The sequence below is a fragment of the Adiantum capillus-veneris genome, chromosome 9 (assembly GCF_014529385.1).
Source record: "Adiantum capillus-veneris isolate H3 chromosome 9, ASM1452938v2, whole genome shotgun sequence".
Taxonomy (NCBI): domain Eukaryota; kingdom Viridiplantae; phylum Streptophyta; class Polypodiopsida; order Polypodiales; family Pteridaceae; genus Adiantum; species Adiantum capillus-veneris.
In genome coordinates, this window is record NC_140939.1 from 24,488,400 (window position 1) to 24,500,694 (window position 12,295).

General features: G+C 44.6%; 1 protein-coding gene across 3 annotated transcripts in view; it reads left to right on the plus strand.

Annotated features, from left to right (window-relative positions):
- The first annotated feature begins 202 nt into the window (after positions 1–202).
- LOC147450239 (uncharacterized) overlaps positions 203–12,295 on the plus strand; it is a 104,271-nt gene continuing 92,178 nt past the window's right edge. For 2 of the 3 annotated variants that reach the window (XM_086519518.1, XM_086519520.1), the window contains exon 1: positions 203–358. In XM_086519518.1, the coding sequence (XP_086375644.1) occupies positions 350–358 (9 nt within the window). In that variant the 5' untranslated portion in view covers positions 203–349. The remainder of the gene's footprint in view (positions 359–12,295) is intronic. The other variant, XM_086519519.1, reaches the window with a different exon arrangement.

Consider the following 12,295-nt stretch of genomic DNA (forward strand, 5'->3'; position numbering starts at 1 on the left):
TAAGGAGTTTGAGGTAGCTGCTCTCACAGAGGAGATGATCACTACAAAGTGTTAAAGAGTGTTGTTCACATTTTGGGCGGAGTGTGTGCATGTGTGTGTAGGAAGGCCATTTGGCAACAAGCTTAGAGGTCCATGAGCTAGCTCGAGGGATCGTCTCGTAGATGATAATCTAGGCTCCCTTACCTTCTTCCTTTCTTCATTTAAGAAGGTTTTTTCACCTCCCAAATTGAAATTTAAAGGTAAATTTAAAAACAGGTGGGGAGTGATTGCAGGACCATAATTTTGAACGCGTGGGGAGTTCGATTCCAATATCCCACCTATTGTTGAGACCTGCACTAGCAAGCTCGCCATGATTACGGTATGCCGTGCTACCAGCTTTACTGCTTATTTTGGTCTGATGAATTAGTACGTTTAGCTACTTGATCATCGCTGTCAGAAGTTGCTGGAGCCATTGCTGCTGGGGCCATGTGTCATCAGGCCCGAGCTACAGATATAATACATCTCCTAGCTGCATTGTCGATGGCCCACATGGTTATGATTGTTATGATTCTCCCTCCACCATCTCAGGAGGATTCAATTGTTCGCATTTTAATGCCTTGTATATAGTGGACCTAGAGGCATGAAGCCTAACCCTGGTATCACAAATCGTCTGCTGGTCTGTTTTTACTTAAGATTTGGCTTGGCTTTGAAGGGGCATGCACACACAGAGGAGGATGGTGTAGAAGGCCTTAGAATCTGTTTGCAAAACTTTAATGAGAAATAGTAAGTAGGAAAGCTGGCACAACCTATAAACAGAGAAAAAAACACCTATGTGTACATGGGCGATAGTGTGTTTATTGGAGATAAATCAATGATTCCTATTAACAATGAGAGCACTATGAAGCTTATCCCGAACGACAGACTTTATCCCTAGTTAAGCTTCCATCTTATGTCCGTGCACGAGGTGTGCAAGTTGGGCACGGAGGTGGTCTTCATGGAGCATCAAAATATTAGCTCGGACGAGGAGGTCAGAGGGGGCACGGTGGAGCATAGACTTTACAAGCTCTCAGCTCTTTCCTCGCTTGTAGGCTCTCCTACAGGTCATTTGTGGATATTGATGGTCTTTGTTGTGCTTCTCGTGAGCACATGATTGACGGCTTACTCGTTGTCGGGAGTAAGCGAGGACAATGCACTCGTGCATTCGCGGGAAGCAGTACAAAGTGGCTATTCCAAAGCTCTTTACACGATGAGCTTCTGTGTGTTTGGAGTTGGTTCAGATCGACCTTTGTGGATCTATGCAAACTTCAACCCTAGGCGGAGCAATTTGCTTTATGCTGTTGGTAAATGATTTCAATTGTGTTACTTGGGGATATTTTCTCAAACACGAGGATGAGGCTTTTGAGATCTTCAAGAAGTGGCGTACATTGGTGGAGAAGTAATCAAGCAAGGAAGTGAAGACTTTTCGTGCTGACAAGGGTGGAGAGTTTACGTCGTACACTTTTGTACAATATAGTGTAGACCATGGCATCAAGCGTGAGCTTGCGAATACTGGTTCACCCTCAGAGAACGGAATAGTGGAGCAGAACAACGTGACTCCTACAACTTTGCTTCCGAGTCATACTCCATTAATGATTAGAGGCGTACTTTGGTAGAAAACCCGGATGATTTTTGTTGGTTACAACTCTCTTGAAGGGCTAACGACTCTATGATCCAGAGAGAAAGGAGAACTTGGTTAGCTGTGATGTACTCTTCGACGAGCATGCTCCTTCAGAGGGTGCTTCGGGTCTTAGGCCCTCCAAATTATCCCTGGAATTACCTCTTCTTGTAATCTTGATGATGATTCTTCTTTTCCAGATAATGACCCCTCTTGTCCAGTTGCTACCTCTTAGGCTACAAAAGTTGATGTGGGCTGTTCCGATGGTGATATAGTGGGTGATCTCTTTTTGAAGATCTAGATGATGATTCCTCTCCTTCGGTTGATGAACCTTCGTCTCCAGTTCTTGCCTCTCAAGCTGTGGAGAGTGATGCACGGACTCATGATGATGCAAATGATGATGGTTCTCACCATGGGTGCAGATGATGATGAGGAGGTACCAGTAGCTCCTCTTCTAGAGGCAAACGAGTCCCGTTACCGAAGTGGATATTGGAGATGCTGCGAGATGCTATTACTTTAGACTTTTCACCGATTGGCATGATGCGGGTACTACGAGACGGTCTCAACGACTTCAAGTTGGTGAGACAAATGGAGCTTTATTATAGGCGAACTATGCCTTGATTCGTCTCCAGTTGTTGCCTCTCAAGCGACGGAGAGTGATGCACGGACTCATGATGATGCAAATGATGATGGTTCTCACCATGGGTGCAGATGATGATGAGGAGGTACCAGTAGCTCCTCTTCTAGAGGCAAACGAGTCTCGTTACCGAAGTGGATATTAGAGATGCTGCGAGATGCTATTACTTTAGACTTTTCACCAATTGGCATGATGCGGGTACTACGAGATGGTCTCAACAACTTCAAGCTGGTGAGACAAATGGAGCTTTATTACAGGTGAACTATGCCTTGATGTCCTCAGTAGCGAAGGATAGAGAACCTCTTACAATTGATGAGGCCCTACAACCAAAGTGGAAGGAGGCCATGAAGGTAGAGCTTGATTTCATTGAGAGAACTAACACATGGGAGTTGGTTCTACGGCTACCAAAGCGGAAGATCATTGGTGTCAAGTGGGTCTACAAGATGAAGTACAAATCAAATAGATCTTTAGATAAGCACAAGGTACGCCTCATTGCCAAGGGCTTTTCTCAAAGATTGGAGGTGGACTATAACTAGACCAATGCACTGATTGTGCAGATGGTGATTTTTTCTCTAGTGGCTCATCATCGATGGTGCACGTTTAAGGTAGATGTAAAGTCGGCTTTGCTTAGCGGCGACTTAGAGGAGGAGGTGTATGTGGACTTTGGAGCAATCTCTAGGATTTTCAGTTCTAGCCTCTAGGATCGAGCGACAAAGTTTACAGGTTGTAGAAGACTCTTTATGGCCTAAAGCAAGCTCTTCAAGCGTGGTACCAAAAGATTGTTTTTTCGTCCTATGACATTTCTTTCATTGTTTTTTTGTAGACTTGGATTTGTATCTTTTTAGATGACAGAGAGGGAGGATCGGTGACTGTTATCCTCTATGTGGACGCTCTTCTGATTACATATTATAGGTAGCCACGATCCACATATACGCAGTACTATGGAGACCTTGGCAAAGGAGTTTGAGATGACAGATCTCGGCTTGCTTCGTAATCTTCTTGGCTTGGAGATATGACATACAAAGGGGGGCATCTTTCTCTCTTAGCAGTGCTATGTCCAAGAGTTGTTGGAAGCATTTGATATAGCCGAGTGTAGACCTCTCTCTTGTCTAATGGATCCCAACCAGAAGTTGTCCCAGTATGACCCTTGAGATGTAGCCGATGCTACAAATTATTAGAAGCTTTTCGGTTTTCTCATTTGGTTACTGAACACCCGTTTTGACATCAATTTCCTGGTAGGACTTTTGAGTTCGTTTATGTAGAGACCTCCAAAGTCACATATAGAGCAGACTCTTTGTATGTTGCGGTATTTGAAACAATCTTAATCGTTGGGAATATGGTATGCTTCTAGAGGTACAAACTTCAGGATTATAGGATGGAGTGATTTCGATTGGGGTGGTATGGACGACGTTCGACTACAAGTTACACCTTTTCATTTGGTATGCGACGGATTTTAGGGTTAGGGTTTCTGCATCAAGATCATAGACACAAGTGATCATTGTGTTCTTTTGGCCAATCAGGCTCTCTCTCTCTAGAAAGGTGGTCCATGCAAATCTCTTTGTCAGAGTAAGAATCCTCTATGCCGTGCACTGATTTTCTCTCCCCAGAATCTACCGATTTTTGCCTCTAAACTTGAATTTCTAAATATCTTTCTCTACAAGTTCTCTCTCTAGAATCCATGATTTTTTCTCTCTAGAATCTGTAAATTTCTCTCTAAAAACGATTTTTCTTTCTCTAAAACTGAATCTAAAATAGTTTTTTAAGAAGAAAAGCGGGGGGAGGGGTGTCACAGGGACGAGCACCACGTGCCAACAGAAAAGAACAGATTGAACAACTGTAAGCACTTCAAATAACAACTTAACTAAAAGAGAGAGACGACACACGAGACAGGGAGCGACGGAGCTCCACCCCAAGAGAGCACTGGCCCCAAACCTTGGCGCCCCTTTCAATATTTCTTTATATTGCTTGAACTCAGTACAAGCCGGTATCCCATGCTCTGCACCTTCACTCGGAAGTGTGCTAGAGAATGTGCCCATGGCACATATTTAAAGGCCCTTGGCCTCTCAAAAGCAGTTACATGAAAAGCATCTGGTCCCAAAAGCTGGCATCCAAAGCTACCAGCACAAATTACAAAAATCCATACACCTACCACATCAACAACGTAAAATCCATGTGGCACTGTCAGCGCAATTTGCAGGCGTCTGTACAGCTGCCACATCATCAGGTTCAATAACTTGGTCTTGCTTTATTTTAATCCCTTTAGGTCACTTGGGCCCCATTGGATGGGGTCCCATAAGTTGGTGGGAACACTTCTTTAAAAATAGGCCTCTCGGCAAGACTTTACAAGTTGATAAAACTTCTTTTACTGCTTCTAGGGTTTAGGCTCCTTGGCGGGGATTTGCATGTTGGCTCCGTTCTTTAGTGGCTTGACACGTTAGTAGTTTGTGACAAGGGGGGACTGTTTTAGGAGCACTCGTGCTTTTGGGTACCTGTCACTAATGGGTGATGTGGCATGGCATGGCCCTGGACATTGGGGTAGCAGAGCACACACACACACCCTTCTCGGCTGGCAGACATCCCCGAGAAAATTGGTTGAAATGCTGACATGGCACTACCGTACGGTTCCCCGGAAATTGTGCACTTAATTGAATATGTGAAAAATGTCAAAAATAGGGAAAATAGACTAAAATCACTGGAAAAATCCCCTAACTGATTCTAATGGATTCTGACAGGAATACTGATGATCATGCTGTGTGCAACCAGAGGATATGCATCTATACCAAGTGACTAGGCATGCACGGTCTACGAATAGACTCACAAAAGTGCCAGATCACTTCTAATCTAGACGGACTGGACTTACGGAAACCCTGTTATGGTGTAGCTTGTCCACGGACACATAGGGTTGGATGTGTCACGTGACACTTATAAAGGTTTACAAGGGATGCCAAAAGCAGAGCCCCAAAAGCTACCCATAAAAAGCATCCAAAATAAAGCAATTCCTCTCACAATCTTGCTTGGTAAAAATGAAGCAGCTTGCGTAGACTTTCAACCTTTGCGTAGAGAAGAAAATCCGTACAGCAGCCCGTAAAACGCGGGGGTGTCCGTACGCTGCTGCCACGTGGCTGTCCGTATAGGTTTTCGCTTTTTGTGCCGCGTTTCCTGGACAAGGGAGAACTAATTAAAGCACCCTTTAACCTCCACCTCATTGACCACTCCAAATGCCCCTCAAATGCTGGATTGTACATTCGTACTAAAGGAAGTATGGAATTTGCAAAAAGCAACCCGGATTTCTACACAGAATCTATCTGGAATATCTTCCGTCCCTATATAAAATGTGCTTGCAGATTTCTGGACCCAAAAGCTACCTGTGAATCAAGCATCATGTGGTTTGACCATGCAATATGGTTTATCCTCAACCACCTGGATCTGTGATTTCCAGAGAAACCTGTCGACTTTCATCTGTCCCTCATCTGTTCTTGGCTTGGTGGACAGGCTAAGTAGATTGTGACTGCACAAATTGCCTTTAATATTTTCCGCAGTCTTATGCATGATATTTTGAAAGAGCTTAAAGCAGATGAACCCAGTCTATACCTCATGACCTATGCTAACTTGTAGGTAGGGCAATTTGGGTAAGAAAATATATAAGCAAACCAAAGCTAGCACTACTTGGCAGAAGAGGCAACAGGAGCTCCACGCTCAACATGCACCTTCTTAGTAGAATCCCCCCAGGAGACCTACGTTTTTGGAGCAGAGCCATCACCTAGCGTTTTCATCACAGATCAGCGAGCGATTTGCTTTTGTAGATTCCGGCGACAGCAGAACCTCAGATCAGCCTAGCGTTTTTGCATTTGCAGAGCCATGGCGACAGAAGCACAGATTTTCAGCCCTAGCGTTTTTGCATCTGCTACACACCCTAGCGTTTTGCAGATTCTCCGTGACGGAAAGTCAAGGAACATCAGCGTTTTCAGTTTTCAACAGTTAGTACCCGCAGATCAAGTCCCGAACCTCGCAGATCTCACCTTCCTGCAGCAGTTCCTCGCCGCACGGTCAGTTTCTGCAAGGTTTACAGATTCAGCCCGGAAAACGCAGATTTCAGCATCTGCGTTTTCAGCGCGTCGTCGTCGCATCGTCGTCATCGACATCGTCACCGACATAGAGTCAGAATTCAGCAGATAGAACATTGCAGATTTCAGCCCATAGCATTTTTGGACAGTAGGTAAAAGATTGCAGATTTCAGCCCTTAGGTCGGTGTCGTCATCCCCGTCGTCATCGCCGACATAGCCTAGAATTGCATCAGTCACAGGCATTCAGTTTGTACCAGTTGTGCAATCATAAGTAGACCACTCTCGCCGACGAGAGTGGGGCCTTCGGAGGAGGGTTTTACGTCTCTGGTGTCGTATCTCTCTTCTCTCTCTATCTCTCAGTCTCATACACTTGCACGCATAGTGTCCATTCACTTTGTTTGTGATCACAACATTCTCTCATTAAGAACGGAAGGCTCTACCTTCCATAAGAACAAAAGGAATCTTGAGCACAGTTCGGAGCACTCATCTTGAGCAAAGCGCAAACAATCATTCCGCGGCACCTAACAATAAGTGTGGCTTGGGCTCCCACTTCTTAGAGCATCTGGACGTAGAGTCTGAGAGTGAGGCCCTCCCATTCCCTTGTGCTTTGAGCATAGATTTAATACAAAAAGAAATACCGACCGCCAGTCTTTGGGGCCAATATCTCTAGGCATGGAACTCTGCCGGGCCGTGTCAAATCAATTGTGAACTGTGAACTGTTTTGAAGTGAATCTGTGCTGTGTTGCGGTAGAATCTTGACTTGGAGTGTCCAAGTTTGTTACAGTGGTATCTGAGCGCATAAAGATTCTTCTTCTACGGAGGATCCGATCCTTTTTACAACGCACACAACTTTTCGGAAAGAATCTTCGTATCCCGACCCCGCACTTATTAGTCACTCCCACCCTTCATACATCGCGCATCGGGCGTGCTCCCGTCTTCATACATCGCGCATCGGGAGTGCTCCCCTCTTCATCGCTTTGTCTTACAGGGCATAAAGCCATTAAAAATCCTAGATTACACATGGGTTCTGGTGAAGAATCCGACAGAGATGACACCTCTCAGTGGGAAGGCAAAGAAAAGTTGAAGATTCGGCGCGGCTACTGAAGAAAAGAGTGAAGATTTGGACAAGTTTTTTTTCAGACAAGTTTGCCAGAAAAGGAGTACAAACGTCAACTGTAGATTGACATATGTGTGAACAGATTGATGAAGTACTCCAAGGACTCGAGATTGGTGATACACCTGAAGAATTACCAGATTGATAAGATTTACTCGAGATGGCGTTTGGCCATTGCTTCTCCTCTCAGGTAGGGAGTAAAGCCGAAAAGACAGACGAGTGCAGAAAAAGAAGAACGTGTACTCGCAGAAAGACATGAACAAGCGAAGCAAAAAGAAAAGCTTTGGAAAGGGCAAGAAAAAGGCAAAGAAGCCTAGATTTCACCCAGTTTCTAACAGTTCTATCGAGGACTCATCCTCAGATACTTCGGACTCCGACGATCACATTTTTATGCAAAGAAGAAACATTTTTTTTTAACCCAACCAATATGACTTCCTCGAAGATAAAAGCAAGAAGGTAAAAGAATTTAAAGAAGGTGGACACTTGAGATGCTCGAACATGGTGGTTCACTATTCTACTGAGAAAGGAAGCTCCGGTTAAATGGTTGAAATTCAAATTGCTTTTTATGAATGTGGCAGAAAAGACAGATGAAAACAGAACTGGTACCACATTGCGTGGGGCCCAAACCGAACGAGATGAACGCAAGTACAAAACTTTGCCGCACTTACGGCAAAGTGAAAGATCAGGAAGCCCTCATTTTCTTTGATGGAGGAGCCAAGGCCAACTTCTTTTCACTTGAATTGGCGGCTTGATTTGGAATTACGCCCGACAGGCTGAGGCCATAGGCGGAGGTAGTTCTAGCCGCACCCGGACGGGATGATGTCATTACACCGATCATTGGCAAACTTCGTTTGCAATGTCAGGGGTGTTTAGGGCACAAGAACTTCTAAAACTTTGCCGCACTTACGGCAAAGTGAAAGATCAGGAAGCCCTCATTTTCTTTGATGGAGGAGCCAAGGCCAACTTCTTTTCACTTGAATTGGCGGCTTGATTTGGAATTACGCCCGACAGGCTGAGGCCATAGGCGGAGGTAGTTCTAGCCGCACCCGGACGGGATGATGTCATTACACCGATCATTGGCAAACTTCGTTTGCAATGTCAGGGGTGTTTAGGGCACAAGAACTTCTACATAATACCCTTGGGAGGTCGTGACATCCTCCTCGAAATCCCTTGGTACCAAAAGAAGAATGCCGTGGTTGACTATCAGGTTGAGAAAGCGACTTTGACAAATGAAGGGCACAGAGATTGTACTTGATGAAATTCAACTTCTTTCCTTCATTTTTTGGAGAGAACTGAATGATGATTGAAGGTCGAATATGTTTTGACCTTGATAATGAACATTAGGATTTTCTCCACACTCATGCCGATTGCTTTTCAGAGGGCCTGCAGGCGAGTTGCCACCAGCTCGTCCTGAGGATCATACCATTGATCTGATACCTGGAAGCACGCCACCGAACCGGCCACCTTACTGTGTGAGCCGAGCCCAGAATGAAGAGATTATGAACCAAGTGAAAGACCTCTTGGAAAAGGGTCTAATCCAGCCGAGTACTTCACCTTACTACTCTCCGGTGTTGTTGGTTTTGAAGAAAGACGGATCTTGGAGAATGTGCATTGACTATAGAGCTCTCAACAAAATCACCATCAAGAACAGATTTTCGATTCCTAGGATCGATGATATTCTAGACCGACTACAGGGATCCTCTTGTTTCAGTAGGATCGATTTTTGGAAGAGTGGATATCATCAGATCCGAATCGCGCCGGGAGGTGTCTACAAGACAACTTTTCAGACGACCTTCGGTTTATTTGAGTTTTTGGTGATGCCTTTTGGGCTTACCAATGCTCCAGTGACCTATAACCGAATGATGGACATGATTTTTAGAGAGTACAGATCTTTTGTGGACACTTTTTTGATGACATTATTGTCTTCTCCAAGGATGAGGCAGAACATAGAGAACATTTGCTACAGGTCTTTTAGGCATTATGAGATCACAAGTTGGTGATTAATGCAAAGAAAAGTAAATTTTTCCTACCTGAGATACACTTTTTGGGACACATCGTCTCAACAGCAGGAGTGAAGATGGACCCGGCCAAGATAGAGACTATCCGTGATTGGCCCGATTTGAAGAATGTCCATGAAGTTAGAAGCTTCTTGGGCTTATGTTTTTACTACCGGTGGTTCATTAGAAAGTTTGCAAAGGTTGCTTCCCCTTTGCATATCTTGACACAGAATGGAGTCCCTTTCTCGTGGGGACCCACAGAGGTGACTGCCTTTCAGACATTGAAAGAGAAATTGACTACATGACCAGTTTTGACTTTGCCAAATTTGCAAAAGTCATTTGAAGTATATTGTGATACTTGTGGTCGTAGTCTAGGTGCGGTCTTAATGCAAGAAGGCCATGTCATTGCCTATGAGAGCCGATTGTTTTCAAGGCCATAATTGACAATACAGATATATGAGAAAGAGCTTTTGGCGGTTATCCATGCTCTTACTCAGTGGCGACATTACCTACTCGAAGCCGATTTTACGGTCTTCACATATCATCAAAGTTTACGCTACTTCTTGTCATAGAAGCAGCTATCGGAAAAGCAGATGCGGTGGGCAAACATCTTGTCACAGTTTCACTTCTAGATTGTCCATGTGCAGGGACAAAAGAACTTGGTGGCAGATGCTTTGTCCCGGAAGCCGTTGATTATGGCTATTTCCGCGATACATCATAGGAGCTTCGAGGATATGGTTGATGAGTATGCCACAGATACAGATTTTGCAGATATTTTCAGTTAGATACGGACGAAAAGGTTCTAACCGAATGCCACTGTCCACCATTTACGGGTCACCGCGGCATTGCTACCACCTTGAAAGGTGTGGAGAGATACTTCTTTTGGCCGAGACTCAAGAAGGACGTGGATGATTTTGTACGCAGTTGCTTGGTATGCCAGAAGGTCAAGTTTGACAGGCATAAAGCACAGGGATTGTTACAGCCTTTACCCATACCCACCCGCCCCTAGGAAAGTATTGCAATGGATTTCATTTTTGATCTCCCGAGAACACAGAGTGGGCACGATGGTATCTGGACTGTTATTGACAGATTTAGCAAGCAAGCTCATTTCATTCTAGTGAAGAAAACATTCAAGCCGGATCACTTAGCGAGACTGTTTGTGGCCCAGATCTTCAGATTACATGGCATGCCTGAGACACTTGTCTCCTACAGAGACCCGAGATTCACGAGTTTGTTTTGGAAGGCTATTTGGGAGAACATTGGTATGTGGTTGCAGTTCTCGTCATCTTTCCACCCGCAGACATATGAGCAATTTGAGATTGCAAATTGAGTCGTACTGGATTGGTTAAAGTCTTCTTCGTTGGATGAGAAGACTACATGGGAAAGGTTTTTTTTTAACATTTGGTGGAATATACCTACAATAACACGATCAACTCTTTGATGGGGAAGGCGCCATTTGAGATTATTGAAGGTGCTACGAAGGTTCCACCCTTTCTAAGCACGAAAAATAAGATTTTCTTTTGAAGCCGACCAGTTCACGAGGGACTTGGACTTGGTCCGGAAGGCTTTGGAGAAATCTCCGAAAAGACAGAAAAGAAGCAGCAGAAGAAGTTTTACCAACTTGCAAAGTCTTGACGAGTGGCCTTTTTTTAAAGAGGAGTTCCCACCAACTTATGGGACCATCTGTGGGGCCCAAGTGACCTTAAGGCATTAAAATAAAGCACCGCCACACTCAAAAGACCGGTGTGCAAGAGGATGACGACATGGCAGGCATGTACAGGCAGCCCGCAAATTGCGATGGCAGTGTTGACATGGCACGTGTACGGATTTCCACGTTTTACGCTGATGATGTGGTAGTAGCGAAACGCGTTGGCAGCTTTTAGCATCATCTTTTGAGACCAGATGCTTTTAGGCTTTATGCTTTTCATGTAAACTGTTTTTGAACGGCCTTTAAATATGAGCTAAGGACTCATTCTCTTGCACGCTTCTGCGTGAAGGTGCAGGGGATGGAGTACCGGCATTGTACCGAGTTCAACGTAAAGAAATACCGAAAGGGGCGACAAGGTTCGGAGCTAATGCTCACTTGGGATGGAACTCTGCCACTCCTTGTTTTGTGTGTCGTACATCTCCTTCAGTTCAGTTGTTATTTGAAGTGCTTAAAGTTGTTTAGTCTGTTCTTTTTCGATGGCACATGGTGCCCATCCCTGTTACAATCCCTCCTTCTTGAAAGAAAGGAATTGTCTGTGATTACAACATATCTGCAAACAACTCAAGTTAGCTCAAAAATTTCCGAGGGACTATCAGTTTTCTCATTCCAAATTGGAGCTCTTGATATCCTAGGTCGTTGGCTTTTTAGAAAAGTCTCATCCAATAAGGAATATATTCTCATTCCAGATCGAAGCTCTTGATATTAGCAAAGTTAGCTATCACACCCAAACTGAGTTGATCTTTCAACGGGTGTCTTGATGCACTAAAATCACATACCCAGGCAATCTCATCCAATTAGGAACATTCAATGGTTGGCACATCCCACTGCAGCACAAATGCTTACATATGCATTTTACAAGACATAAAAACATAAAAGCGCCGATGAACACCCCCCCGCAAATAACCATCCAGGTTGGGGCCATGAGATGTTCAACGGCCCTCAGAACGGCTTGGAATGGGCAGATTTTTGGATTTGGGTGTTTTATCTTGTAAGCCTCCCCCCTTATTAAATGCCCCTCCCCCCACCCCTTACCTTCACAATGCACACAAGCTTTCAAGTGCCAAGGCTCAAGCTCTACCCTCTCGTCTCTCAAGCTCTAGCCTCTTTCAAGCTTTCAAGTCTGACTCTACAAGGCTAAAAGC